Below are 26,726 nucleotides of genomic sequence, written 5' to 3'. Positions count from 1 at the left end.
ATTTTACATTCTTTCAAATCAAGATGCATAAATTGCTACACAATATTTAACTTTATTCAGTAAATCACCCACCTGGGAATTCTTCCTTCAGGTTAGGGAAGTTGATATTTGTATAGAGAACAGGTGCTACTGTTGCCATTTCACCCAAAGCTTCTTCTTTCTCCCACTTAAGAGTGCTTCTTTGAGCATTGGACATTGTATCGCCTTCACCTTCCAAAGGTGGAGCAGATGGTGCCCATGAGCTGTTTGGATCATTTACCATCGGATTGAACGCCGGATTCTTATCCCTGACAAATCAGAAAAGGGTTTTGTTTTATAGATAGACTGCTCTCAATTAAAAAAAACACCCCAATTAGCAAAGTACTTTTTCTGTTTGCTATTTCAGCAGTGAACAGGCTGCAAGAATACAGAAGTTTCTGAAGTGGCTGTGAAGAACTAAGTAGTTAAATACAAATAATATCACAGTATTAATAACTCCCCCCCCCTCAAGTGATAAATGCTAAACACTGACCATGTTTTATTTCCCACCTTGACTTACCTGGTATCAGTATATGGTTGCTGTGTAATGGGAGAGAATGTGCCCAGCCCACCTCCAGCAGCCAAAGCCGTATGAGGGAGATGAGGGTTAGGGCCAATCAGACCATTCATAAGGGGCACTCTTGGAAACGCATTCTCTGCTGGAAAGAAGTTTAAATTACTGTTTTAAAGCGTGACTACTTTTAACTCCAAGGTGCAAATTTTCAGTGAAAAAGTGGTGTCTCAACTAATGAACAACTAATTGCTCAAAAATTTTATAGTACTGACCACACATTTTTTGGAAAAGATTTTAAATCAGTTTACATTGCTTCCCTACAAGCTTAAGGGGTTCTTTTCTACTGTATCACATCCCTGCACAGATTTTTTTTTTCTTGGTTTAAAAACCAGGTTTCTAAAAACAGGTTTCCAAAACTTTTGCAGTAGCCCATGCTATGGTATTGCACTTTATATTTAGGGATATTCTTAGAGGCTAACAGTCTGTCATACTTGTTTTACCCAGATCCAAGCAGCAAGCATGGAGAAGGCTGCTTTCAGTCCTTGCAGAATTGTCATTAGTCAACCTGAATTAAACATCTCCTCTTCTGAGACTTCTGAGCAGTGTACCAAAGTAAGCCTCATTATCTACTAACTCCCTAATTTGTAACCAATAAAACAGATAAATCTAGTAAAATGAGCATCAGCATTTTCTAATTAAATGTCCAGTCTAGCAGTACGAAGGCTGAAAATTTTATTTATTTGATTACAATATTAGGCAAATGTGGCACAGGCACAGATTCATTCCAGCAGATGGTCTTTGCAGATGTTCCGACACAGAATTAACACTGGCCTTTGAATCCCTGCCACTTAAGTGGGATTGTAACTGCTGTCCCAGTATTCTAATAAAAGCACAGAAGTAGCTCAGGAACTAGATGTATCTGTCGGATGACGCTGTATCATTCCGTCATGCTTTAGGAGACTCTGTTCTGATCTATAGGTTATATACACTATGCAGAAAGTACAGTTTGGATGAAAGTAACTCAAAATTTAAGAGAAAGTGCTTTATTATAGCTATTAAATAGCTAGCATTCGGCAACTGCGAAGACCTGGCAAACAGGATGGAGAGTCAGGCCTCTGGTTTGCATTGTAGGATCACCATGTCTTCATGAGAAGAGAGCATTAATTTCATTTGAAATTGCTGAAGCATTTATCTCACAGAAACATGTGGAGCATTACACTGTAACTGAACCAAATCATAAATCTAAAACTTTGTAACTGTGGCAGTTCCCAGAGGGAGAAGTTAAACAATCTCACAGAAGTCAGATGCTGAAGTTATCTCCAAGTACTCAAGTAACTGGGAAACAGGCAATGATATCTATATGTTTTTTTGCTTTAAATCACCTCATTATTTGTTTTAAACTCTCTCCTTTCTAAGACTTTTTGAAGTCTTTCCTTTTTAAGGAAATTCATGCAACTACGAAACCAATCATTTTTTCTTGCTATGCTTAATTCACTGGTGAAATCAATTTGCGTACTACTTTTTGTAATACCAATGTAACAGAATGGGCACTCTTCACGTGAGCTCAGGAAAAATCCACTAGAGGTGATGTCTAATGAGAAAAGAGTGCATTTAATTATGCTCATACATACTGCTAAAAAAAAAAGGAAAAAGAAAAAGCTCTACTTGTAAAATAAATAAAACAAAAAAGGCAACATCAATCTGCCCCTTGCTTTCCATATAAGAGCAATAATATACTGTATCAAATCACGATAATTTTAGCAGCAACAAAGAAAATAAATTATAATCTCCCTGATACATTTAAAAATTACTTAGCCTTCTCTCTGTTATTTGGACAGAACTAGTTAACATGTTAAACTGAATTCTTAAAGGAAATTAAGATTCAATAAATCACGTTTATGCAGACTCTTCCCTTACCCTTGAGGAGGTACTCAAAAGTAATTAAAGTCAGAAGACAACACATGCTTATCACTGACAAATTTCAAAAATATGAAAGTGTCAGCTAAAATAAAAGCTCCAATATGTCAGAAAAATCTAAAATAATAGTCTCTTTCAACATTTACCTGCATGTTAACCACGTATCCCCTTCAGAACAGTTTTAGAACAGTATTTCACAAATTAATAATGACAGATTCCACAAATCCACAAAAGCAGAAAGTAAAGGCGTGCCCTACTTTCACATCAGTATTTAAAAGATGCAGAACTCTCCTGACCAGGCTGCTGTTTTCAAAAGTAACAAAGGAACATACCTTGACTATGCAAAGACATAAGTTGTGGTGGAGGTGGAGGCTGTGGCAAAGGAGCTGGCTGTGTGGTTGCTGGACTTAATACAGCTGTGAACAAATCTTCAACATCCTTTCCTCCGAGCTCTGCAAAAACACCATGCATGAGTTGGCTGGCATTGTTTATAAACTGTATTTCACATATAAGACAACAAAGATTAGAGCACGTACCTGGGATTTTGTACAATTTGCCAAGAATAGCACCTGCACAAAGTAAAGATAACACAGAATGAGTAATCATCAAAAGACACAGTAAAATTTATTCTGCAACCAGGTCCAAATAGGTATGTTACAATACATAGATAATAATTTGAGAAAAGAAGGGAAGATTTCTACTGAAGTTTTCAACGACCAAAATATTACCATCTGTGACCATTTTGTCTAGTTCTGGACTCAGGATTCCATCCAGCTGTTCTTCACTCAGCGGCCGGGAACTCTGGTTGACACTTGGCTGAGGCAGAGAAGAAGGATCATCAGAGATGGGACCAATATCCAATCCAGCTGAAGGAAGAAAAAATACTAAGTAAGACATAAATAGTAAAATTTATTGGTACAGAATAAAGAGCATAAAATTTTTTTTTTCCCCCTAGAGCTGAGCTATCAACTAAACCAAGACTTTCTAAGATTTGAAAGGTAAGGCAAAATAAAACATTCATGAGAAAAAGTAAACAAACCCACTATTTACCTCCAGTTTACCGTATTGTTTGAGGAATGTCATTTGACCAAAATGCAACTGGAAGAATGGGAAATTTTTATTGAAATAAGACTACTGAGTTTAGGTACAGCATGTTTTCGAGTGTACAGTTTTCAGTATATAAGTTCCACTATAACTATTTTTCACTTTTTAGAAACAACCACACCAGTAGTCACACGGTTCATCCTCATGTACCTTAAGGTTCACCCCAGCTGTTCTTGCAATATTACATTAAATATCTACTGAAGTGCTGTTCAAGTGTAGTCAATATAAAACAAGTTCTAGCAGTTTCTGTGTCAAAAACAACTACTGAATATTGTGGGTTACATCAGACAAAGTGATTTGTTGGTACTGAGAAAACATAACTTACTACCTAAATTTCCTAACATCCTTTACAAGTCAATAAATATCTCAAATGAGAAAGATCTTTAAAAAAATAAAACTATACACTTCAGTATTTAAAATGTATTATTGTATCAGATACCAAATAAAAACAAAATTAAAATATCAAAACATGCCATTCATTATCAGCCTGTGTTTTACATAAAGTGATGAATCATCATCCAGTGGAAACAAAAAGATCTGATGCCGACTGCTTTATTCATGCTTTAATATATTCACATTGTTAAAACGCTTTTAATTTACAAAAGATATCACTATGATAAAAACTACACAGTACTACTAGAAGTAAAATTAAAATTAAAGTGGCAGCAAAAAAATGCATGGGTTTGTATCATGAAACACAAAAACTCAGGAAGGTTTTTAAAAGCTGTAAGCAAAACATACGCAGTACCCTTAAACGCGGAGTGCAGAAGTTATAGGTCGTGTTAGACTCAAACACCACAGAAAGAGTGGAAAATGAAAGCGTGAATTAGTGACACAGTAAAAGAGTACTAGTTTCTACACATGCAGGTCTTTCAGCTAAAACCACTAGGAAAGATGACTACTTCTACCCATGGATCATCCATTGTTTAGTTTCTTACCAAATGGGGAGGGTGAGCTCTCAACCTGGAAAGTGCATAAATCAAGACCTACAGGACCCAAACCAGATAAAATGGATGATTATAACACGAAAACAAAAAAAGCAAAGAAAAAGCTGCATGCTGAAAAAAGCTACACAGGTATGATAGACAACGGCAGCTACATTTTATTCTTTCTTAAGCAGCAAAGCAAAGAGCAAAGTAAAACAAAATGTTGAAAAGGTTGGGGATTATTTCTTGGTAGAGACAACAAAACCATCTCAAACCAAGGTATTCTTAAGATATGAAAATTGTATCTGAAATCACCCAGAGCACAACCTATAGATGTAATACAACACAGACATATATCATAAAGAGAAAAAAAGAAAAGAAACACCAGAGAGACCTTATAAACATACATACCCGAATGGTCTCCAGACTTCACCAAATCATCAGACAGTATTCCAAGAATATCATCATCGGTATTTAAGACCTCCGAAAGGTCAGCTAAAGGATCGTCGGTGCTACCTGTACAAGATGCAATAAATAAAATCAATCAGTCATGGCATTTATACATGAATCTGGTGATGTAGTATAGCTTCATCTATAAATGCAAACACAGATTTACCAGCTGCAAGAGCCTTCTATAGTGTGCTATGTACTGCAAGTCACTCTGAGGCGAGACTGTCCTGACTAGCTCATCCCCTGCCACCTTCACAGGCTTATGGTGTTTGTTATTTTCTCCAGTACAGTAGAAGTGAAAACATAATCAGTCAGGTGGAAGAAAGACTGGATGATTTTAGGGGAAAAAAACCCCAAGATCTAGTGAGAATTTGCAATCTCTAAGACACAAAGGCCTATGAATGTCGAAGTCAACAAACATGTTTTATAAAGGACAGAGCTCACAGCAATCAACAGGGAATATTAAAAAAAAAAAAGTAAGAAAGTGATCAGTTACTTCTCTTACCACTTAAGACTATGGAGCAACCAGTTACTACATCCAGACAGAGAAGTAAAAAGTAGGAGTAAGAACCAGTAGCAAGTAAATGGAAATTGGAGACACTATTTTGCAGATCAGAAGAATTCCTGAAGAAGTGAGAACAGCCAGAGGTAGAAATGTCATGTTTGTTTGTTGTCTAGGAAAAACTGGCCTGGTCCTAGCAAGAAATTATTTAATGTTCAACAATAAACTCTGGATATGATTATCTTCTTGACACCCAACTCAATAGAGGGAAACAACGCCAAACAGCCCATCTGGTTTTACTAACTAGTTTTTTAGGACTCTTACAGATGTGCAACATTTGAAGAAAACTGACAAATCAATAGAAGTTGAGAAAAATATTTCTCGGAAAAACTGCAGACTATCATGACTACATAAGCAATCACTGAATCATGATGAGATGGTAAAATATACAAATACACATATATAACTAAACAGAGAAAAGGTATTAATACAAACCATACAATGTACAATGTGGCAAATACAGGCAGGCTGAAGAGGGACCAGAAAGCTGAAGAGCAAACGTATTTCATAGATACACCGGTTATCTTTCCCACTGTCACAACCCAGCTGCCCCAGGAAAGTATTTCTAGCTTAATGCAGAGGCCTGGTGCCAGAGATTTACTTGTATCATGCGGCTACTTTCCAAGATGCTAAATTTCACAGTAATTTAAATGTTCCTTCTGCTGTTTTTCAGAGACAACCCTTTTCCCTTCTACCACTACTGAAAGTCAAAATGACAATGACTCTTCTTCACTTTACTCTTTTTTTTTAAATTTTTATCTCTTGCAGTGCAGACAAGATGACACCATCCGGTTGAAGTCATATTTTATGTTTGCCACTTAACTAGGTGGATCAATGTGCCAGTGCAGACTAGTCCGTTCACACGCATGTAAAGAATATGGCTCCTATTGATGTCAAAAGTATTCAAAAGTGCCTCGAAACCACATCACTTTTGTGGGTATAGTACTATGAAATGTAAGCTTTTAAACCTAAACCAGTTGTTGAGGTTTGTTTTTTGTTTGTTTGCTTTGGGTTTTTTTGGCTGTGGTTATTTTTGGGTTTGGTTTTTTTTTTTTCTGACATACTTGTTTTCCTTCTGGCAATTTGGTCTAATGCCAACTATGCAAGAAACTAACTAACAGCAGGCACTGCAAGGTGATGTTAATGACTTCAGCTGGCTGGTAGGCAAAGGATTGACTAGCTGTTCTTTAACTCGCCTCAGTTCCTACTGGAAGGCAGCTAAGTACCAGGGAGAAAACAGCCCTTCTGAAGGAAGCACCGAGGCTGTATTAGCGGCCTTTAATTCTTCTGTAGTATTTTGTGTTATGGTGGTGTTCTCCACAGCCCTTAGTAATGTGCTTGGGAATAGTACCTAAAAAATCAGCTTCTAATCTGAATATAAATGTATCAAACAAGTAGCTAGAAAGAGCTCAGGTGGAGAGACATAACTGAAGGGTTTACCACCTATAGCTACAAACCGGCTGTGAATAAATTCAGGCTTCAGATTAGAGGGCTCCTAACTATTAAGGCAATCAGATTCTGTAATGGCCTTCTGATGAGATTAGTAGGTTGGAAAAAAAGCTACCTGCGTTCATAATGGAGTCTACAAAAAGGATGAGTGTTGGTGACAGCAGAGGGCTAGACTCTATGATCCATAAGTCTCATATCAGACATCTAATCTAAAGCATATATCTAGATTTTTCTTCTATTTTTTTCCTCATTTTAATTCCATGTGTGCTAAGTATTATCTTGGAAACAACTAAATCACTTCAGTCAGCTGCTTCAGATCAGAATCAATAGCTGGTTGACATCTGCTGCCAAACAAATAGCTCAATATTGTTCATTAATTTGACTCTTTCAGAAGGGAGATGAAAACTAAGACAAAGCAAAAAGGAAAATAATTTGCTTGTCATGCTGGAGCTCTATGAGAGCACAGTTCTGCTGCTATCTTGTGATCCTGACTCCTCCAGTGCATTTACTTTTATTCATTTATGAAGTTCTGAAAGAGTAAAAAAACCTCTCCCAAGGCTGCAGCCACCCTAAGATGTTTAAGCACGCGGTCACATATCTAGTTATAAAATATCCCAGCAGCATTTGAATCAGTTGCACAGAGACCCAGATGACTCCTCTCCTTTTGTCTAGGAAGAATTTCTTTAGCATTCTGTGGAGACCCTACTCGAACAGATGACTTCTTTAGCATCCCCAGAAAAAATACACTGAGTTTAAGCTACTTCAAGCTAAAGAAAAGGTCACACTACCAGAGCCTTCACAGAACACACCTCATCAAGGGGCACACACCTCATCAGAGACACCCAGGTCAAGAAACTCAAGATGTGGACAGTCCTCAGACCACTCAGGACGCAACCGATCCCAATCACCACCTTCGACTTCACCCACGAACAGCCAGGCAGACTCTGGAGATCTGGTGCTCTGTGTTCCCAGTGAGCAACCCTTCGCACTCTGCTCTAACACCGTCTTGGAAATGATTTTAAGGGTTGGTCCCATGCAGAATGCACTGCATAGTGTGCCACATGTTGTAATACCACAGGAAAAGTGAGTCTTCTAATGAAAAACAAAAACTGCAACCTCTTTGCCAGACAGAAATCAGGACTGGAAGCCTAAAGCTCACTTCAGTCACAGTTACTAGAAATCAACAGTAAACAAAGGACTCCAAAACCCCTCTTCTGCCAGCACTGCCAACCCCCATCACTACTATAGTCTTGCCTAGCACAAGCATCAATGACCCTTAACCAAGCTCTAAGAATACAGAGTCGCAGAATGTGTCACTGAAATGCACTGTCAGCCCACCAGCAGACTGAACACCTCACCGTTCGGCTCTCTAGCAGCCCTAAGCACATGTTGAAAAGCAAAGCAGACAGAATAACTTCCTCTTCAGATGCTTGAGAGCTCTTGGAGTATGAACAAGTATATCTAATCCTTAATCCTGCAATTAAACAAGTGGAGTTTCCAAGAGAAAAAAAACTATCTTCCTTCTGGAAAAGACCTATCCAGTTAAGCAAGGACTCTCACAGGAGTCTGCAATCCTTGTGAGAAATAGCACTGTAGGAAAATAACACAGTCGGTAAGCATGCAGTCCTACAGGCTCCCAGTGAACAAAGCAGCTCCTGTCCTTCCTGCTCCACAGCCGGGTCTGTATCGAACCGACGAAAACATCACAGGTGTTCTCGGACCCCGTTCTCACCTCCAGCTCCTCTGCAGCACCAGCCAGATGTGACTGTTGCTAGCCCAGCAGTTAGCCAGTTCACCAGGGCCTCCACCGCACAAAATGCACCTGGCACTCTCACGCGTGTGGGTGCTGTTGCAGAAATAACTGTCTCCCACAAAGTCACAGTGAAAGAGTTAAGAAGAATTGCACTGGAACTGATCAGTACTGGCAGATGACTTCACCCACGGGTGCTCCAACTACAACAAACAGCTCCGTCTGGACACAATTTTGGCCAGAAATCCGAACAGTCGAGAGACAATTGTTGAGAACATTCCTATGGCCAGAAAGCACTGTCCTTTAAGTCTTTCGTATATAAAATGGGAAGGATAGTACATTATTCACTAAAACCGTTGCTAGTGATTTATTTATTAACAGCCACCTCATTGTGATTTATTTCTGAATAAAAAGAAGAGGAAGTGACAAAGTTTTACAACTTTGCTTATTCATAAAGAATAGATTTTTTTAAAAAATTCCTTTCAAACTCTGGAAAAATAGAACACTAAATTAATTCACGAATTTCTAAAACCTTATATATCATAATATATGAACATTAATGACTTTAATCTTGCAGTTGGATAGGCCAGCAAAGACTTCTGAATCTGTGTTTCTCTGGCTTCAAAAGAATGTTGGGGTGAAAAAAAGTCTGTGTGAGCGTCTTTTCTTGTAGTGTTGGAACCAATGAAACACAGATCTCAAAACACTTCATTTGCAGCAGTTTCTCCTTCAGAGGAAGTTAACTTTTGCATTCTCTATTACTCGCAATTTCAACTGTGTAACAATCAATGTTTAATTATAGTCTAGCCTTTTGCCTTTCATTTAGCAGATTTTCACCGAGTAACAACAACAAATAAGCGACTTCTCCTCAAATGACTCTCCAGACACAAAAACTGTATCAATGTGCGTAAACATTTTCAGATGGAAAAACTTGTGAGGACAAGCTGGAACACAAGCCACAAATTAACCAATATACAGGAGAAATAGTACCAGTTTTTAAAAAAATACAGCATGGTATGACACCTTCAGCTAACAGCACACACTTCAAGACACAGAGAAAAAAAATAATCTGGAAAGAACAGGAAGGTTTTTGCTTTTAATTGCTCCTTAGTGTGCAGCCGCCCTTTCAGCAGCACTTCACAACCCTCTGGCTATTTGCAAAACTCTCAGCAGTAACTTCAGTAAGGTTTTGCAATAGCAAAAACAAAAGATTGCCTAGGGGCTACAAACTGTACCTGCAAAGGGCACTCATGTTCAGAAAGGACATGGTGAACCAAAAACTCCAAGGAGACTGGCAACCTAAAATAATCTAAAACATTCAAGAAAATACAAGTTGGATGATATTCATCCAACTACTATTCACTAGACTACTAAAAAAGACCTTTTAATTAGATTATTTTTGTATTTTACTATAACGGATCTGTTATTCTCAGACTGAATTAATTTTTGTGGATTTTAGACATGAGCATTGCAGTCAAGGAGTTCCAGACTCGCGCTGAGTGCCAATTGTTGCGCCATCCACTGCTCTTTCTGAAACAGCTGAAGCCCTGGAGCTGAGCATCACTGATTATCAACGTAACTTAACCTCAGAAGGACAGTTAATACACAGAATGTTGAAAAATACACCAGATAAACACTGTGAGAAAAGTGGAAAAGCGTGGAAAAGCCCCAGGTGCAAGAACAAAATCAAACTACTGAATTATCACTAACTTTAGCTTTGTATACCTTGAGGTCCCAGTTTTGCCTGAGCTGCAGCGGAGGTTGAGCTAAGAAGGGGGTCAGATGAAGGATCCAGGAAACTGGTGGTCAGATTTGTTTTACATGAGAGTGGAAGCGATTCTTCAGGTAAATTATCTAGGCTCATCTTGTTTTGTCTGCTGGTATCTAGTAGGTCTTTCCCAAAGAAAGCTTCCTGCAAAGAAGACAAAACAATTCAATGTAGGAAGAACACTTATCTATTGAAAAAGCTGGGTAAAGAGCAAAGTTAAAATTAAAAGCCAACGATTAGTAGAAATAGAAAAACAGTCTCAGTCTCACACGCTTTCCAGTACAGTAGTATCTCTTCCAGGCTATGAGGTGTGGATATGGTGGATGTAACTTCCCTGAGGTAGCTACGTTATTAATATTTTATGATTAAATTCACACCTTAAATTATACAGAAAAACTATAGTCTTCTTATGAATGTGTGGCGCAGACAGTGGGCCAATGCTGTGCTATTATAGATCACAAGTTTTTCAGTATTTAAGATACTTCTCGCACAAAAAGGACAGCTGACGAAGGGGAATACGACCGAGCAACTTGATCAAGGCCACACAAGAAGCTTAAGAACAACATACAAGCATCCTGCGGTCCAAATTCTAGAATGACCATAACACTGCGTTTCAGTTAGCACAAAATTATCCTAACGTTGAACTGCAGTAACAAAACACCTAAAACTGTTTAACTTACATTAGTTAAATATCTTTTAAAATCTTACATAACAGCTATCACTCACCTAAGCCTGAGTACTCAGCAATTTGACAATAACCTGTTAAATTTTCGAGCCAATTTTTAGTCATTATGTAACAACTTTTTCTGTTTTCACGTAGTCTTTAAAAACTTGATTTAGAATACAGCTGCTAAAAATAAAGCTACTGACAGATTTTTCAGTATCAGTTATTTCTACGGGAACAAAAAAGAAGCAAAGAATTATTCTGTTTTACAGGAGTAAAATGTGCATTAAGAAAAAAATATTTATTCTTATTAATCCAAAGGAAATATTGCTTAAGTATTTTCTTTCTCAGTCCCCCACTTATGAAATACAAATTATTTTTAGACAGATTCTTCTGACACTCTGTAAGTTCTTTGCTTACAATCTCAATATAGTTTATGTCATGAAGTTTGGTGAACATCTACAAGATAATAAAGTTTTCATGAAAAAGATGGCTGAGAAGAAGAAAGAGCTAAACAGTGTTCTCAGTGAGAGACATACATAAACCAGTCAGTTGATAAATTGGTTGAAGATAAGTAAGATGGTCAATCCTCACTAATATCCTGGTTATTACCCACCAGTGCCACCTCTTACCTACTAGGGACATCACAGAATTAATGGGGAGGGAGGAAGCAGAGATTATTGTGGTAGGGAGATGCAGGGCATATAAAACCACACATGTGTAGGAAAACAAGCTTCCCCTATCAAACAATGTTCTACAATCTTCTTTCAATTAGTATCTTGAGGAAACCGCATGATCAGGCTAAGACATCCGACAGAGCTGAATGCTGAAACTGTCATGCGCCAGTTCAGAGAGGTAAGAAAGGCTTCTTCCCCTCCCCCCCGCCTCCAATCTCAGAACAAGTAGAGATCTGTACCTTGAGAAGTAACACCAGAGGACTGGAGATTTAACATAATATACAGCTTTCGGTACAAACTTACGAACATTCTTTACAGAAAACCCATTTAATTTGAATGATAAATTGGGAATCTGGAAAGAAACATTCATGGTTTAAATGAACTACAAACCAACACACAAGAAGTATTACAAAAGCTTTACCTGCAGGTAGGCAGGAAAGGTTTCTTCAAGTTTATTTTTCTTTTTTCTGTAACGCTTTTTTATTTTCTCAGTACTTTCAGCAGCTGGGGTAGACTCCTCAACCGGAGTGTCTGGCAGCTGTTCTGTCCAACCTAGAAAGTAACATTCAGGCACAAATAAGTAAAATACTCTGTCTTCCTCTAAAGCTGCAGTGGCGGCACACCTAATGCGTGTTGCTGTCTATCTGGGTACATGGGTTTATTAAGTATCGCTCTAGGTGTATTCTAAAGGTGGCTTTTATCTAGCCAGCTGTGATCATCTGGGCTCTGGCAGTCAGAAATACGGTATGTGATACTAGCCATATATCTACCTGGTTGTACCTCACTGGCTGTAGAGACACCTTTAACTTTCGCATCTCCAAACCAACCTAAGAATTTGGTAATTTGAGAGGAATTCTAGGTGCCATTCAATCAGATATTTAAAAGATAATTCCACTGAAGTACTATCTCCAAAATCATCCATGTTGAGTTACACATTAATCACCTTTCATTTTATACACTAAAAAAGTAAAAAAACATTTTTTTTAAAATCTGAGAAATTACTGTCATATAAACAATCAACAGGCCAGAAAAAGAAAGCCATAAAGAAGCCCTTCAGGAACAACTGCACTTTTATTCAGCTATCATATTCTGAAGTGGCACTGTTTTTTGTAATAAATGCAAAAGCACACTGCGCTCATCAATCATTCAGTACTGCATTTCAACAGACCACGGAAAACACTGCAGGTAAAAGCAGAACTTTTTAAGGCCTCTACTTCTGTCTTGCCAAAGCTGATTACATGAAGTTAATGACCTTGGGAAGTTATTTAAGAAACTATATTATTGTGGTAGTAAACTCCACTGTGCTTTGTACCGTAGTGATCTCCTGGACCACATTCAGAGGACAGCGCACAGAATGAAGCTCACCAACACCGTGACCTCTGCATTGTCTGAGAGTGAGTTTTTGCAGAGGAAGGGGGTGGAACATGACAAGAGTAGCAAAAGACTTGGTAAGGCTGATGAGTACTGGGAGCTGAGAAGCAGGCTCTCAGCAAGCTATGATGATTTAAAACATACAAAGGTTTTTCTGACTTTTTTTTCTTCTTAACAAGCAATTGTGCCTAGGCAGACAAAAAGAAGCTCAAAGTTTTAACTGAAGAATAGTTGTTTAAGAACACCGCTTTTGCACAATATGCATTGTACTGTTACCCAGAATGGGGAATTAACTTTTTAACCATTTTTTAATTTACTTAAAGGAGCAGATCCCTAAAAAAATGAAAAACTTTAAAGCAAAATTTTCAGCACTCCCTGAAACAATGTAGTATACTATACTGAAATAATGTTTACAAAGCAGAAAAACATAGCTATAACACTGACACTAAAGGGAAAACAAGCACTGTATCTGAACAGGGGACCCAGCAAGAATACTGGGTTGCTCTGATGAAAGAAACATTTGTTTGCTTCATAAAGTATTTGTACAAATGCAAGCAAGGACAATATTTAACTGTTAGTTTTTAATACTGCCTGGACGCTGTAGCAAAGATCTGGTCTCCACCATGTTGTACAAACATATTGCAAGAGACCGATCTGGCTCTAGCACAGTTAAAAACAATAGTTTAGCAGACAGGAGAGAATAACAGAAGAAATCAAAGGCCACAGACTTCAATTCAGATGGTATCAGCCAACCTTTCGAAGCAGCTGCCTCCTTCTACAGACTTTATAGGAAACAGGCTCTGAACTAAACATATTCCACATCTCACCTTGATGATACGTCAATATTTTCTAGATTATATAGTGTGAACAAATCCAGATGGATGAAATAATTTAGTCTAATCACACACAGCAAGCAAGAGAACAAGGCCCATAAACAAAATCTGACTTCTTACTAGGTGTCCAATCTACTGAGTACCACAGTGTCAGAGGCATTAAAATGGGTTTGCAATGAGAAGAGAGACCAGAGTAGGATTCTTTAGCCCCAGACGAGACAACAACTGATGGGGGAATATGACACACATCTAGCAAAGCTTTCTGTACTACAAATTAATATGGAATTACATTTTAAAATCATCTTTCATAACACAAAACAGGAGGGCAGGTTATGAAACAGATCACAGATACCCAGTTTAAAATGAAAAGGCATTGTTTCTTCATGCAACAACAGTGTATCATTTATCTCACTAATACAGGATTTTCCAGAGCACAAACACATATGTAAAAGTATCAGACACATTTGTGGAACACTGGTGAATATTAAAACTGGTGGTCTGGAAGACACCTCTAGATCAGGACTACATCTGAAGGAAGGCATATCAGGACTGCTGCAAACCTACCTCATTTCTTTCTGTATTCTACTGGTCAAAGCTAGGCTAAACAGAGCTCCGACACAGCAGAGCAGTCCTTATAATTCTCACTATTTATCTCCCACAACAGCCTGCAATTCGTCGGTTCAGTTTCTTTGTAAATCATGGGCTTTGCTGAAATTACGAGTATGTAGGAATGAGTATTTTCAGTTGAATTAATACAGGCATCATGACAAACGCAGAAAACTTTCTCCCTGTAGCACATCTCTTGAAAGAATTATATGCTGATGAGTTGCACTATTTTTATTGTATTAAGCATGAACAAAAAATTAAAAACAAGTTTCTGCACTTACCTTCATCCCTGCCAGGCAACTGCTCAGAAACAGATCCAGAAGAATCTTTCCTGGTGAGAGATCTTTTAGTCTTCCCCTGCCCTGTACGACTTCTCTGACGTACCATAAATCCACCAATACCTAAACAAGGAAGCAAAAATTCAATATATTGATTAAAATTATGTTTCATAGTAAGAATGAGAGCCAAGATTCTTCTTCAGGTAAAGTGGTCTACCACATCTGTAGAGGTCTAACAACGAGTCTGAGATACCTGAGGAGTTTTCATCCATAGTTTTATGAAACATTTGTGAATTTCGATGTCTCGGTGGGTACATATATAATTATCAAAAAGGATCAGAATTTTAGGACTGTGAAACATCCACAAGAAGTTCAAATTACCAAACCTGGCAACTTTCAGATGTTGGTTTCCCTCTCCCTCGCCAAGGTAATGAACTGCTAGAATCGGAAGTCAATCTACTAAATTAAACCTATTAAAGAACCTTAAAGGACCACAGAAAAACTCTACAAATTGCTCTAGAGAGCCCACCACTCCAAATGACGGTACTAGAGAAAGAAGTCTCACAAAACAGAAAGATAATTAATCAGCATCCTACTGCCTGAAACTCCACACTCCTTCACTAGAGACTGACTGCAGCGCTCCTGATCCTTTACAGTTGGTGTGTATGTATGTACATGCTTCAGATTCACGTTTGTTTCATTTTTCAGGGAAATTGTTGGCTGCAGAAACCTAACAGATGGCTGCTCAACTAATGATCCAAAACCACTCTGAGCAAATGAACTCTCTTCTCTTGAGGACCCAACAGCAGAAACAAATGGCTTATTGAGGTACATTACGTGCAAAGAAAAAGGAAATCTCTGCTAAGTGATGTGGGTTTGTACCACCACCTTCACAGGGTGGGCCTGTGACGGAAGGTAATATACACATGGGCACAACCTGCTGAGACAGGGCTCTTCCTCAGCAGTGTGGGAAATCATGTGGGGAGGCTGAAAAGTGGTACAGCTCTGTTTAGCTACCGAGAGAGAAGCAACAAAAACCGGACCATGTCGTAACTCCCGCTTCCTTTCCTTCCTTCACTGTGTTCCTTGCCTTCACCTCTTCAATCATTTTACGGCCTCTGTTCTCCTTCCCTACTATCTTCATCATCCGAGGATATGGCCCATTCCATAAGCGGGATGGGCGTGACTGGTACAAACAGTATTTGTGCTGCAAAGACTACCATTAACTTGTTATCCGCAGTAGTGGGAGGCTGCTTAATGAAACACAAACCCAACAGTAACACAGATTCTGAGACACATCAAGCTATGGGATACAGGCAGTGTCTAAGCATAGCTTATTATCCTGGATTCACTTTTAGCCCTAATGAATCAGAGCTACTTCCTAGGGAGTTTCTTAGGTACCTCAAGCTTTTTCTGCCTGGAGACAGCTCAAGTGTTTCTGCATCCAGGACACACAGCTAAATCCGCAGTCAAGATAACTAAGAGGCGACTGCACTAGTAAGTTAAAATAAATAAATTCACTCAATAACTGAATTCATTAAAATTCACTGCCAGAAGTCATCTGCAAATATTTAGTAAATTACCCTTATCAAGTATTTCAGAAAGTAAGATATGCGCAAAAAAAGTTCTCTGAAGTTCAGATACTGCTAGATACACATACGTATATACACACACACAAAAACTGCCCTTGATCAATTATATCTGTATAGTACATTTTTCTACCAAGTTACAAGGTACAGATTTGAACTACTAACCAGTAATTGACAGCATACTACGAACAGGCGTACTGCTGAGCAGCAACCTGTGGAAATGCATTTTTATAAGGGGACTAAAAATTATTTTAAACAGAACGGAAAAAAATCTAAAATCAACGATTAGCAGTAGAATACTTCAGAATTCCATACTGTTTTCTAATTGTTGTTTGTTTTTTTTTAAATTATACAGAAAAAAAGTGTTAAAACAAAGGACACACAATCATATAAGTCACTGTTGTATCCTACCAGGTCTATATGGTTTTCGCTTCCTTTTTTTAATCCCATCAGCTCCTTCTGCCACTTTGGTATCATCATCCACAGCTTCCCGTTCTGGGCTGGAATCTGATTTCCCATCACAGTCCATAAGATCACCTTCTGCAGAAAAGAGGCAACGATAACTTTAACTGGAAAAGGGAAAAAAAGATATTTTTCCAAATTTTCTACATCTGATTGATTTCTGAGAAACTGATTGAGAATGACAGATTTTTCAAAAGGGTGACAGACACTCGTACTCTCTGAACGCTTTTGGGAAACCCACCCTACCTGTACAGAAAATACACACATTCCCTGTGAGATGATGTCTACGCAAACCCAGAAAATAAATGCTATAGTTACTATATGTGAATCGGAGAAGTTTTCAGGTGCCCCTTTCAGCAGCCTGTGCTATCGCATTTTCTAAGTGTCTGAGCAATTTCTAGCCATACATCAAGGAATATGGATACAATTTATCTGGCAAGATATACTTCATTTTGTTTACTGACCTCCTAAGTTTTGTTTGGTAGGGCTCTTTTTTCTTGAGAAGACAGACTGAAAAACTGCAGCCTGCACTTGGAAGCTAATGTTTAATGACTCTTAGCTTAGAGGGTTCTTGACTTGAAGCCGTGTGACTGACTGAAAGCGGACTTATCTATGCAGAGGAATTTGACTTACATAAAGAAAATTCAGCCCAAAGGAATTACTCAACCTTGAAGATGAAGACTGTAATTTTGAGTTAGAGTTTATGTTCTGTGGGAAAGCAGGGTAGAAACAGATGTAAAGTACGATGGCATTAAAAAGCCTTTAGTGCCGAAGAGAGAGGGAAGTAATCCTGTTTCTGATATCCCCAGAATGTCAATACAATAATGACCTTACATTTTCATTTTATTGCAAAGCTTTTAAAATGTTATATATACTCTCACCCCTGAAAAAATATTGGAATTCCGATTCCCTGCTTTGGATTTAGGTGTATAATTTTACATGGTCTAAAACCACATACAGTTGTAAGAAAGGGAAATACTGTTGTAACGGACAGAGCTGGATGCTTCCATACTGCTTCTGCTGTCGTAGAACCACAGCCCTTGCTGTTCCACAGGCTGGGTCATGGAGCAGACTTTCCCATCAATGGAGACTTTTCTGAGTTCTACCAACAAAGCTGGTGGCTTGGCAAAGGCAGTCCCTGCTGACCTCCACAGCCAATTCCCTCCTTCCCTTACAAGCACAAGGGAGCCCTTTTTGCAAAGTGTCCACTTCTGGCAGAAAAGAAACCTGCCTGAGTGCTCAAGTGTGCTGCTCCACAAAGCAGTACGCTGAATGCTAAACCTCGCAGTGGTCCTTCCCGTTTACTTACAAAGTGCAGCTCTACAAAGAGTAGCAGAAGAGCTACATTAAGTCTACCACAGCTGAAGCTCCCAAAGCAAGCTGAATTTTCAAGTGGACTTTAAAATGTGGAACACCTGATGAAATGCCAAACCTGACAAAAGCCTGTAGGTGAGATGGTAACTAAACTACCAGGAGCTCAGTTTTCTGAGATATGGTCTCATTTTTCCACCTGGAACTTCGGAGTGCAAGAACGGGTTATTCCTGTTGGCCTGGAATTACTACACTATGTTGCTCCAATCAAAGCTGTGGCACAGCTTTATTCATCCTGATGCTCGTATAAAAATTTCAGACATTCAGAGAACAGGCACTGATCCACCCTCCACAGCACATGTAGAGCTTCCAGGAAATCCAGCCAATCTACCAGGTACATGCTGTGCTGTTGCTGTCACACATACGAGTATGCTCTAACTCCAAAAAGGCAACGCAAGGTGATCAGAACTGAAACTGAAGTCTGGGAAAGCTTTGGCTCTCTCTTTCATACTCTGCTGTTGCATTTATATATCTTGTTATCTAGTTCAAAAGGGATACCCACAAAAGCCATCAAGCAGGTAATGAAATTAGACAAAGTTACATAGAAAACAGGCATACGTTTGTAAAAGTAAAGATGATTAACCACTGAAATAGAGTAACAAGAGAAATGGTTAATTCTCTATCTTGATGCCTTCAGAACAAAATCAAAAGTTTTTTTGCTTTCAACAACCCACCTGATGGACTACACGAAAGTATGAGATGAAATTTAAGAATCAGTGTAATGCTAGGATAATATATCAAACCCTGTGAATACTGAAGGAAATGAAAGAAATGCAACTAATTCACTGTTTTAAAGGTTATAAATAAAGAGAAGCTATTATTACAAAAAACCCACTTCTAGTTAACAGCAGACAGTAATAATGTGCTAATCAAACAATGGGAACAATACTTCTATCAACAAGTTAACACTGAAACTGCACTGATGGTTAAACTACCCAGTTGTCTCAAGTACACTCTCTGTATCTAAAAAAATCTTCTTATGACATTTAATCTGATTAACAACGAGGCAATGTTGCATAAACAGAAAGCACTTTAGACTGTGGTGAGGTGGTGTGCCTATGTTCCTCTGTAACAGACACCTGCATGACTAATGAAATGACTTTCACACCTGCCATTTAAGTAAGCCTTTCCCCAGGCCACGGATTAACACCTATTCTACCAACACACTTATCGGGATGCACAGCCAGACCGCGGCAAAGAGGAGAGGCGAATGGTATTGCACCACGCTGGCTGCTGTGTCTAGTGTTGAAGAGCGGGGATTTGAAGAGTGGGGCTGGCTGCTCCTACGTGCTTTTCCCACTCTGATCTTCCACCTTTGGCCTCCTCTGGCTGGGGCTGCTGTGCTTGCTCAGCTGTGAGGGAAGCAGATTGGACAAGTAGTGGTGGCCCTGGGATGCGTGGATCTTTACTCCATGTTTAGATTTGCAGTGGAAGGAGCTCTCCTAAGGGCTTCTACCATTGACTGAAATGTCATCCCCATACACAGGGATGCGCTTGGGTAGGCAAGTGTTACCCCAGATCTCTTCATCTCTCATCAGCCTTGGAGACCACAAAAACAATGTTAAACCTTCCCCTCTCTCCATACTACGCAGACACCCCATCCTGGAACCTGAAATCTTTCGGCAGGACTCTACATACAGCGTCACTACTTGAACCAGAGCAATACCCTGAATTCACTTCCAAACTCCAATCCTACTTTGGAGATGGTGACAAATAAAATTTTCATTTTGTCTATGGACATACAAGGAAATTATTTATTTTCCTCAGACCCTCAGGTCAGCCCATCTTATTTCTTTCAGAAAAAAGAAATACTCTCAGCAAAGAGCTTCTTACTCCACTTTTGCCTTTGTTTTAAATACCAGATTTACAGTGATCTAGACGTTGCTTTGCTGAGCCAACGTTACTACTTTCAAACAGTGTTTAAATTTGAGACTCTCAAAACACACTTGTATTCAGCGAGTGCACAATATTTCCCACAGGTAATCCAAGGATTAGACAAAAAGGCAACTTGTATTTCTAGCATTGCCAGCCTTAGAAAGGTGAGTTTCTTATAGGATGGGTGACCCATAAATAGAATAACAACCAGAAAAATCCCTGAAATGGACAACAATGAGCCATGACTATCGTTCAAGTAATTTCCATAAAGTATTCCGTACAGAACATACGAGTATCAATATAATAAATACTCCGAGGGATATGTGCAATACACACGTGTACTGCAACACTCCAAGATACAAGACATGCCAAAAGTAGACTGCTACCTCTACTGTCATCCATCTCCCCATCTCTTGAGTGTTCTGACTGGGCATCTGGGGGTGTCTGCAGCACAGCCACACTGTTCTGATTTATAATTTTCAGTTTAAGCTTTGGTTTCGTCCGTTTTCTTCTCGGTACTGTAACAGTTAGGCTCTGTAACTGAGACATGCCGGATTCTGTCAAGCAGACTCCATCCTGGGTGTACGTCTTCGGTGGGTCTATAAAAGTTAAATGAATCATAACAGCAATATAAAACTCTTAAATTTACAAGTCTTAGATTTTTCAGGAATAGCACTTTTAAGAGTTAATAATCCACATGTATGGAGCTGATTCATGAGTGAGGAAATTGGTATAAATAAAACAGAGATACTGGATACTGTCTTACACGTTACAGTTACAGCTTTACAATTTAGAGTCTGATGTCAAATCCAGCATCAATCCATTATACTGCTACAAAAGAACGTACATCAAGGACTCACTAGAAAGAATGATTTGAATATGGAAACTGGTGCCTTGCAGGGTATTTCTGTATCCCTGGCACTCACAGAAAACTGCAAGTCTTACTTTGGGTCCCTGTTGCTTACCGGCCAAGGCCCTCACCCAGCCCTCAGCACTGTACCTGCATCTTATTAATGACCTTAAGCCTCCCAGAATTCTTGGTAACTCAGGAAGTTATTAGCCCTGTTTTATAGGCGGACAAAAGCCAAGTTATATCATGTGAGCTGCTCAAGATCAAACCGGAAATCATGGGTAGAAGCCAAGTCTCCCAAGACCTGCAAGCCTGCTTCCTCCTCAAGTTGTTACATGACAATTGAGTCTACCAATAAACTCTAACATTCCTTAGTTCACCATGTAGAGAAAGGCGCTGTCACCTGCTGCCCTGCAAGCTGACGTTCGGGAACTTTCAGAGAATTGCCAAATAATGAAGAGGCTGCAAAGATTCTTCTGCTCTTTGGAGCCAATTAAATAATGATTTGATAACACAGTTTTTGAAAACATATGAACATCATAACATCTGTTCCCTTTAACCAAAAATGTTTTCTTATGTAACATATCACACCTCAAAACACAGCTGGTTCTGAACACAATTCTTCCCAGATGACTGTTTCCCTACACTGAACTAAAAAAGTGTTGGCTTTAAAAAAATCGCATACTCTTTTTCAGATTGAAGATTTGAGGCCAGAACCTTCTCTCAGAACTACATTTGTGCGGTATGAAATGGAAAAAAATTCTGACGTGATGGAAACTGTCCTAACACGATGGAAGCTGTTAGGTACTATCATTATAAAAGTGACTTGTGAGTAGGCTTGTCAAGATTATAAATTCCTAGCACAAACCAGACAAATAAAGTTGTGTCCTCCTACGGCTCGAGCCTGTAAATATTCGTGTACATGCTTGACTCAGTACCACTGTGTTATCACTGCTAATATTAAGGCAAGCAACTAAGTCTGCAGGACCAAAGCATAATTTTAAGTAATTATTATAGTGCAGGTATGGCAGGCAAAAGAGAAGAAAGAATGAGAAAAAAATATGAAAAGCATGCTGTGGTAACAGAAGGATAGTTAATGCTGTGTGTTACAAAATCACAGAAAAAGGAATTTTTGTCTCACGTAAAAATATACCCTTAAAATACGCTAAATAATCAAAGATTAAGCATTTACATTCTTTACCTAGTTCTTTTGATTTTGAAATAATCTGAGCTCCAACTGATGAATCACAACAGTCCAAAGAAGGCACTGAAAAAAATAAGGAAAATAATTTCAACTTTCAAAAATGGTGACTTGGTTTAAATGGAAACTATCAGCGAATTTTCCTTCAAACAGTTCCATTAAATTCCCTAATTTATACTGTTGGCAACATTCACTAGCACTTTTAAAATAAAGTGCTTTTCAGTGCCACAGAAGATGTGACTACAAAACAAGCTTGATACAAACTGAAGTTCTCCAACTTCCTGGAGCCAAGAATGGCATTGGAATGGCACTGAACTCGATGGTCTATGATCTCCTACTGGACCAAGAGCAAATAAGTACAATGGATCTCCTGGATTGGAAAGTAACCACTACACTACTCATGATGTCCAGGTTTTGCTGACCTAAGTGTGAAAAATGGGAGGGCTTTGTGAACTGGGTCTCAACCACTGTCTTGCGTCCCCAAGGAGGGGCAGGCACGCTCCGACAGCTTCCCACACAAGGTTCTAGCTGTGTCTATGCTATCAGGTGTCTTGCACAACACATATGAGCAAGCGGATATATCTGAGAATAAATGATACATGACTTGTTGAAGTTAGATAGGGTAATTCTCGTTCAAGATAAGAATATCGACAAGTGGAACAGCTGAAACTCAGTTTAAAAACTACAGCTTGCGCGCTCCAGGGAAGCACTGGAACCGTGTGACTGAACAAATAATGACCAAAATGTCCTCCAACACCAGGCTACTGTTGTTGTGAGTAGAAATGCTCTTCCCATCTGCCTTAATTACAATAACCGTAATCGTACTTCGCTAACCTGTGATGTGCAGACTAGACTTCTAATATTAGTAGTGACTTTACAGAGATTATGTAGACAGGGTAAGTAAAGGGAAAATTAGAAGCTTCTACCTTGCAAACGCTGAGAACTAGAAACAGAAAACCTGTTAGTTTGGCACAGTTAGCATCTACCATATAGGCGAGTTTATCCACACTTTCTTATTTTTTCGCCTAGAAATCTTGTCCACGGTGAATTTAAGACTCAGACAAACATCTGGAGTATTTACTTTGCGTCTGCCACACAAGATGAGACCACTGAGACAAAAGACCTGCGCGAAGTTCAGTGTTTCTCAGACACTTCAGACCACTGCACATACGCTGCTGCTGACCGTCTCACACACAAGGGACAAGACTGGGAAAAGCACAGAAGCTTCCAAGTAACACTTAAATTCTTGGCTAAATACAATAATGAATATGAAATCTAGAGGATGCTTTCTAAGCATTTAAAAAACTTACGGAAAGTGAAAGTCCGTCTTCAAAACTACAGTCCTTTAAAAGTTTTATGTAAGGTGTAACTCAAGTATATGATTTAAGCTACAAAAAACCAATATTCTAGTAAAAGAAAGCAGCCTATGAGAATTATTGAAAAACTGATATACAAGAATGGAAGGAAAAGACAATGAAGAAAATAAATTGAAAATGAGATTTTTGAAAGAGACACTGAGCTGGAGAGAAACAACAAAAAAGAAAAAGAGACAAGCTGCAGGATGGAAGATACTCAAAAGCACTGAATTGAAACAACAGAGAAAAAGCAGATTGTAAGAAATAGTCAAAGTGGAATAACACATTATCTGTTCATTTAATTGGTTATAATTTACAATACGTTTTTAAGACAGATCACAATTATTGAATTGGAATCTAAGGTAAACAAAAAATTCAGAAAGACAGCTGTGAATGGGAATTTGAAATCCTTATTTAAAATTCAAACAACAGGGAGCATTCTTCTGGTCCAGGTCAGATTGTGAATAATTTTAGCTTTGGCGACTGAATAGAGTTGAAACAGTCAAATAAACAAGCTGGTAGTGACAGAGGTGAGGCCTTCAGAGACTGCACAACAAACAGTGTTTGAAGACGGTATCAAACAGACTTCCAGAGAACAGCTAATTAGAGTGCAGATTAAGGATCAATAAAATGGATAACTGAGAAATACAGTACTGTTAGAGCAAAGACTGTTCCAGAGAAAAACACATAAAATTGAACAAAAAAGTGCTTTCTGAGGCACTTAGCTGAAGTTTAACCAAAACTATTATGTTTATTTGCAAAAGGGATTAAGCATGCTGAATATCCTACAGCATTTAGTAGCCTCAATTGAAAACAAGTAATTACACAGACTACAATACGATGAGAAGAATCACAGTTTCCCAAACAAAGGGGACTGCCATTTGTAAGGCTGTAATAGAAAAGAACAATCCTAAGAAGAAATGAAATCAGCATAAGAAACAGAGCAAAATGGTTGATGTAGAAACACAACACTGACAGAACACCATCAGATGCCTGCATAACTGTATGCATGACGCAGGGATTTCTTTGTAAATATAGTAACTTACAAGAACATAAGAGTTGACATAATAAATGTGCCAAATAATAAAAACAACCCCAAAGTTAATTTTTAACTTATAGTATTATGTTGCTTTTATATCCGGTGTTTGTAAAGTACATAGAATGAAGTTTCAGAATGAAGAAAAATTTAACTCAGTTTCATTAAAATTGTACAACAGAGGCTCCCAGCCATAATACGCATTATCACTGGCAGTATCGAGCACCTCTGAATTCTAAGCAATATGACCTCCTCACTGGCTCTGTAGGCACGCCTGCTTGAGCCACAGGAGGAATGCAGACCCACAGGCAGCGCCCAGAAACTGTCACCAGATCAGTTCTAGCTAGCTAAAAAAATCCAGGCAGAGTGGGTCCCTTTGCCTCCCGCAGAGAAAGCAGAAAAGCACCAATGGAGGGGGAAGCTGAAGTATGTGGAGGGAGAGAGGATGGGAGTAAGCGAGGAAGGGATGATATCTGCAGATGGGGTGTACAAGGCAGAAGTGATGGGTAGATGGCTGAGAATTGCTTGTCTAGGAGTGAACGTCGATGAGAGACGCGCACAGCTCTCCCGAATGTGCAGGAATTACAGCACAGAGGAAAAGCTGCTGCTACCTAGAGCAGCTGCTAGTACCTAGTCACGATAATATTCAAGCAATCTAAATTAGAAAAAAATTTCTACAAGGCACAGCATTATGCTGGGGGACGTAAGTTATAACTGGAGACTACACTAAAAGGAACCTGATGAAACACTGATTAGAGATGTTTATTTCAAAAAAATCTGGTAATGAAGATTTATGGCATACTACTATGGTGCACATCTTACCACATTCTGGCTTTTGATATTTATGTATGTTCAAGAACATAAAAAACATTTCTCGTTTCTGTTTCCTGAAGAAGATAACTTCGTAAGATTATCAGATACACATCTGATGCTCTTACGATGAGACAGGGAAGAGCTCTTACAAATTTAAAAGTTTCCATTTTCTGAAGCAAGAAAAACGGAAGCTCTTTCTCAACACCTACTTGCTAGAAGTATTTACTCTTCATCAACAGTAAACCTGCAATGTACTGCTAATTTACCAGGTTGAGGGGCTCTTGCTTCTTCTACAAAGACAGTAGTTAAAAAGTCTGTAATAATACTTGCAACACATTCATATTCTCTGTGATACATCAAATCGAAAGACCAAGAACCATCCCAATAAGAAACCCACAACATGGTGCATTTTAAGATGCTTTCTAGCACTAACCAAATTTTGTTTCTCTAAGTTTATCAAATGCTAATTATTCTCACCTCAAAACAAAAAAATCATTAAAAATTTTCAAAGGAGTTGTAGAAGAATTAATGAAAGACTGAAACATTTCATATAAAAGTACATGCAAGTACTTCTACGAACATGCATCAAATGACATATTCAGACATGCAACTGTGCAAAGGTACATGTGTTAAAGAGGTATTATATATACTGAGTCAAAACATGAAAGAATAAGCAGATAAACTTGTCTTATAAGAAAAGGTGGGAAAAAACCTGCAAAGAAAGCTTGGGAACTCCCTAACAGGTCTTGCAGGACTGGTTCCTCTCCTCAAAAACAAATCTAAGCAATACAACCTCCTGAAGGTGTGCAAGAAGGACTAATTCGGGGACCAGATTATGCCTGAAGTGAAACATCGCTGATGCCATCATGTGCAGTTTTTCCATCTCATGTATTATGGGCTTTAATTTCCTCTAAAAGGTAGCTCTGCCAGCTCACAAAGAGAAAGGAAGAGGCAGTATTTCTTTCTTGGACCTTTTTGTTTTAAGTGCCCAAAGCTTATTATCAAAACAAACAAAAACCTGTGTTATATCTGCAAGTTTCTTGTTTTTCCCGCTTACAAAACCTCTTTCTTTTTGAATTTGTGAAAGTAGATCTCAAAACTGAAGTGACTTGCAGCAATACATAATCGTAAGTCATTCTTACTTCTAATAGTGGTAAAAGTGGGATACTTGGAAGTGTTCCTCAGCCATGTGTAGCTGACAAGGGAGCATACAAACCGCCAAGGTCAAGTCAGTTAGTTACCATTACTGCCACACTGTTATGAGGATGTGCCAGTGCAACGGGACAT

At 38.7% G+C, this 26,726-nt stretch overlaps 1 protein-coding gene across 18 annotated transcripts in view; it reads right to left on the bottom strand.

Annotated features, from left to right (window-relative positions):
- The window catches only part of KMT2C (lysine methyltransferase 2C), a 203,103-nt gene that overhangs the window by 36,223 nt on the left and 140,154 nt on the right, over window positions 1–26,726 (bottom strand). For 11 of the 18 annotated variants that reach the window (XM_075419784.1, XM_075419792.1, XM_075419785.1 and 8 more), the window contains 13 exons: window positions 22,236–22,301; window positions 20,571–20,783; window positions 16,888–17,016; window positions 14,891–15,010; window positions 12,221–12,351; window positions 10,416–10,602; window positions 4,891–4,995; window positions 4,492–4,539; window positions 3,178–3,315; window positions 2,986–3,018; window positions 2,782–2,901; window positions 539–677; window positions 73–287 (listed from right to left, as the gene is read on the bottom strand). In XM_075419784.1, the coding sequence (XP_075275899.1) occupies window positions 73–287; window positions 539–677; window positions 2,782–2,901; window positions 2,986–3,018; window positions 3,178–3,315; window positions 4,492–4,539; window positions 4,891–4,995; window positions 10,416–10,602; window positions 12,221–12,351; window positions 14,891–15,010; window positions 16,888–17,016; window positions 20,571–20,783; window positions 22,236–22,301 (1,644 nt within the window). The remainder of the gene's footprint in view (window positions 1–72; window positions 288–538; window positions 678–2,781; window positions 2,902–2,985; window positions 3,019–3,177; window positions 3,316–4,491; window positions 4,540–4,890; window positions 4,996–10,415; window positions 10,603–12,220; window positions 12,352–14,890; window positions 15,011–16,887; window positions 17,017–20,570; window positions 20,784–22,235; window positions 22,302–26,726) is intronic. The other 7 variants (XM_075419795.1, XM_075419802.1, XM_075419786.1 and 4 more) reach the window with 6 other exon arrangements.

This window comes from Opisthocomus hoazin, chromosome 4 (assembly GCF_030867145.1).
Source record: "Opisthocomus hoazin isolate bOpiHoa1 chromosome 4, bOpiHoa1.hap1, whole genome shotgun sequence".
Classification (NCBI taxonomy): Eukaryota; Metazoa; Chordata; class Aves; order Opisthocomiformes; family Opisthocomidae; genus Opisthocomus; species Opisthocomus hoazin.
The sequence above is the reverse complement of the archived record's forward strand: the minus strand, read 5'-3'. Positions and strand labels throughout refer to the sequence as shown.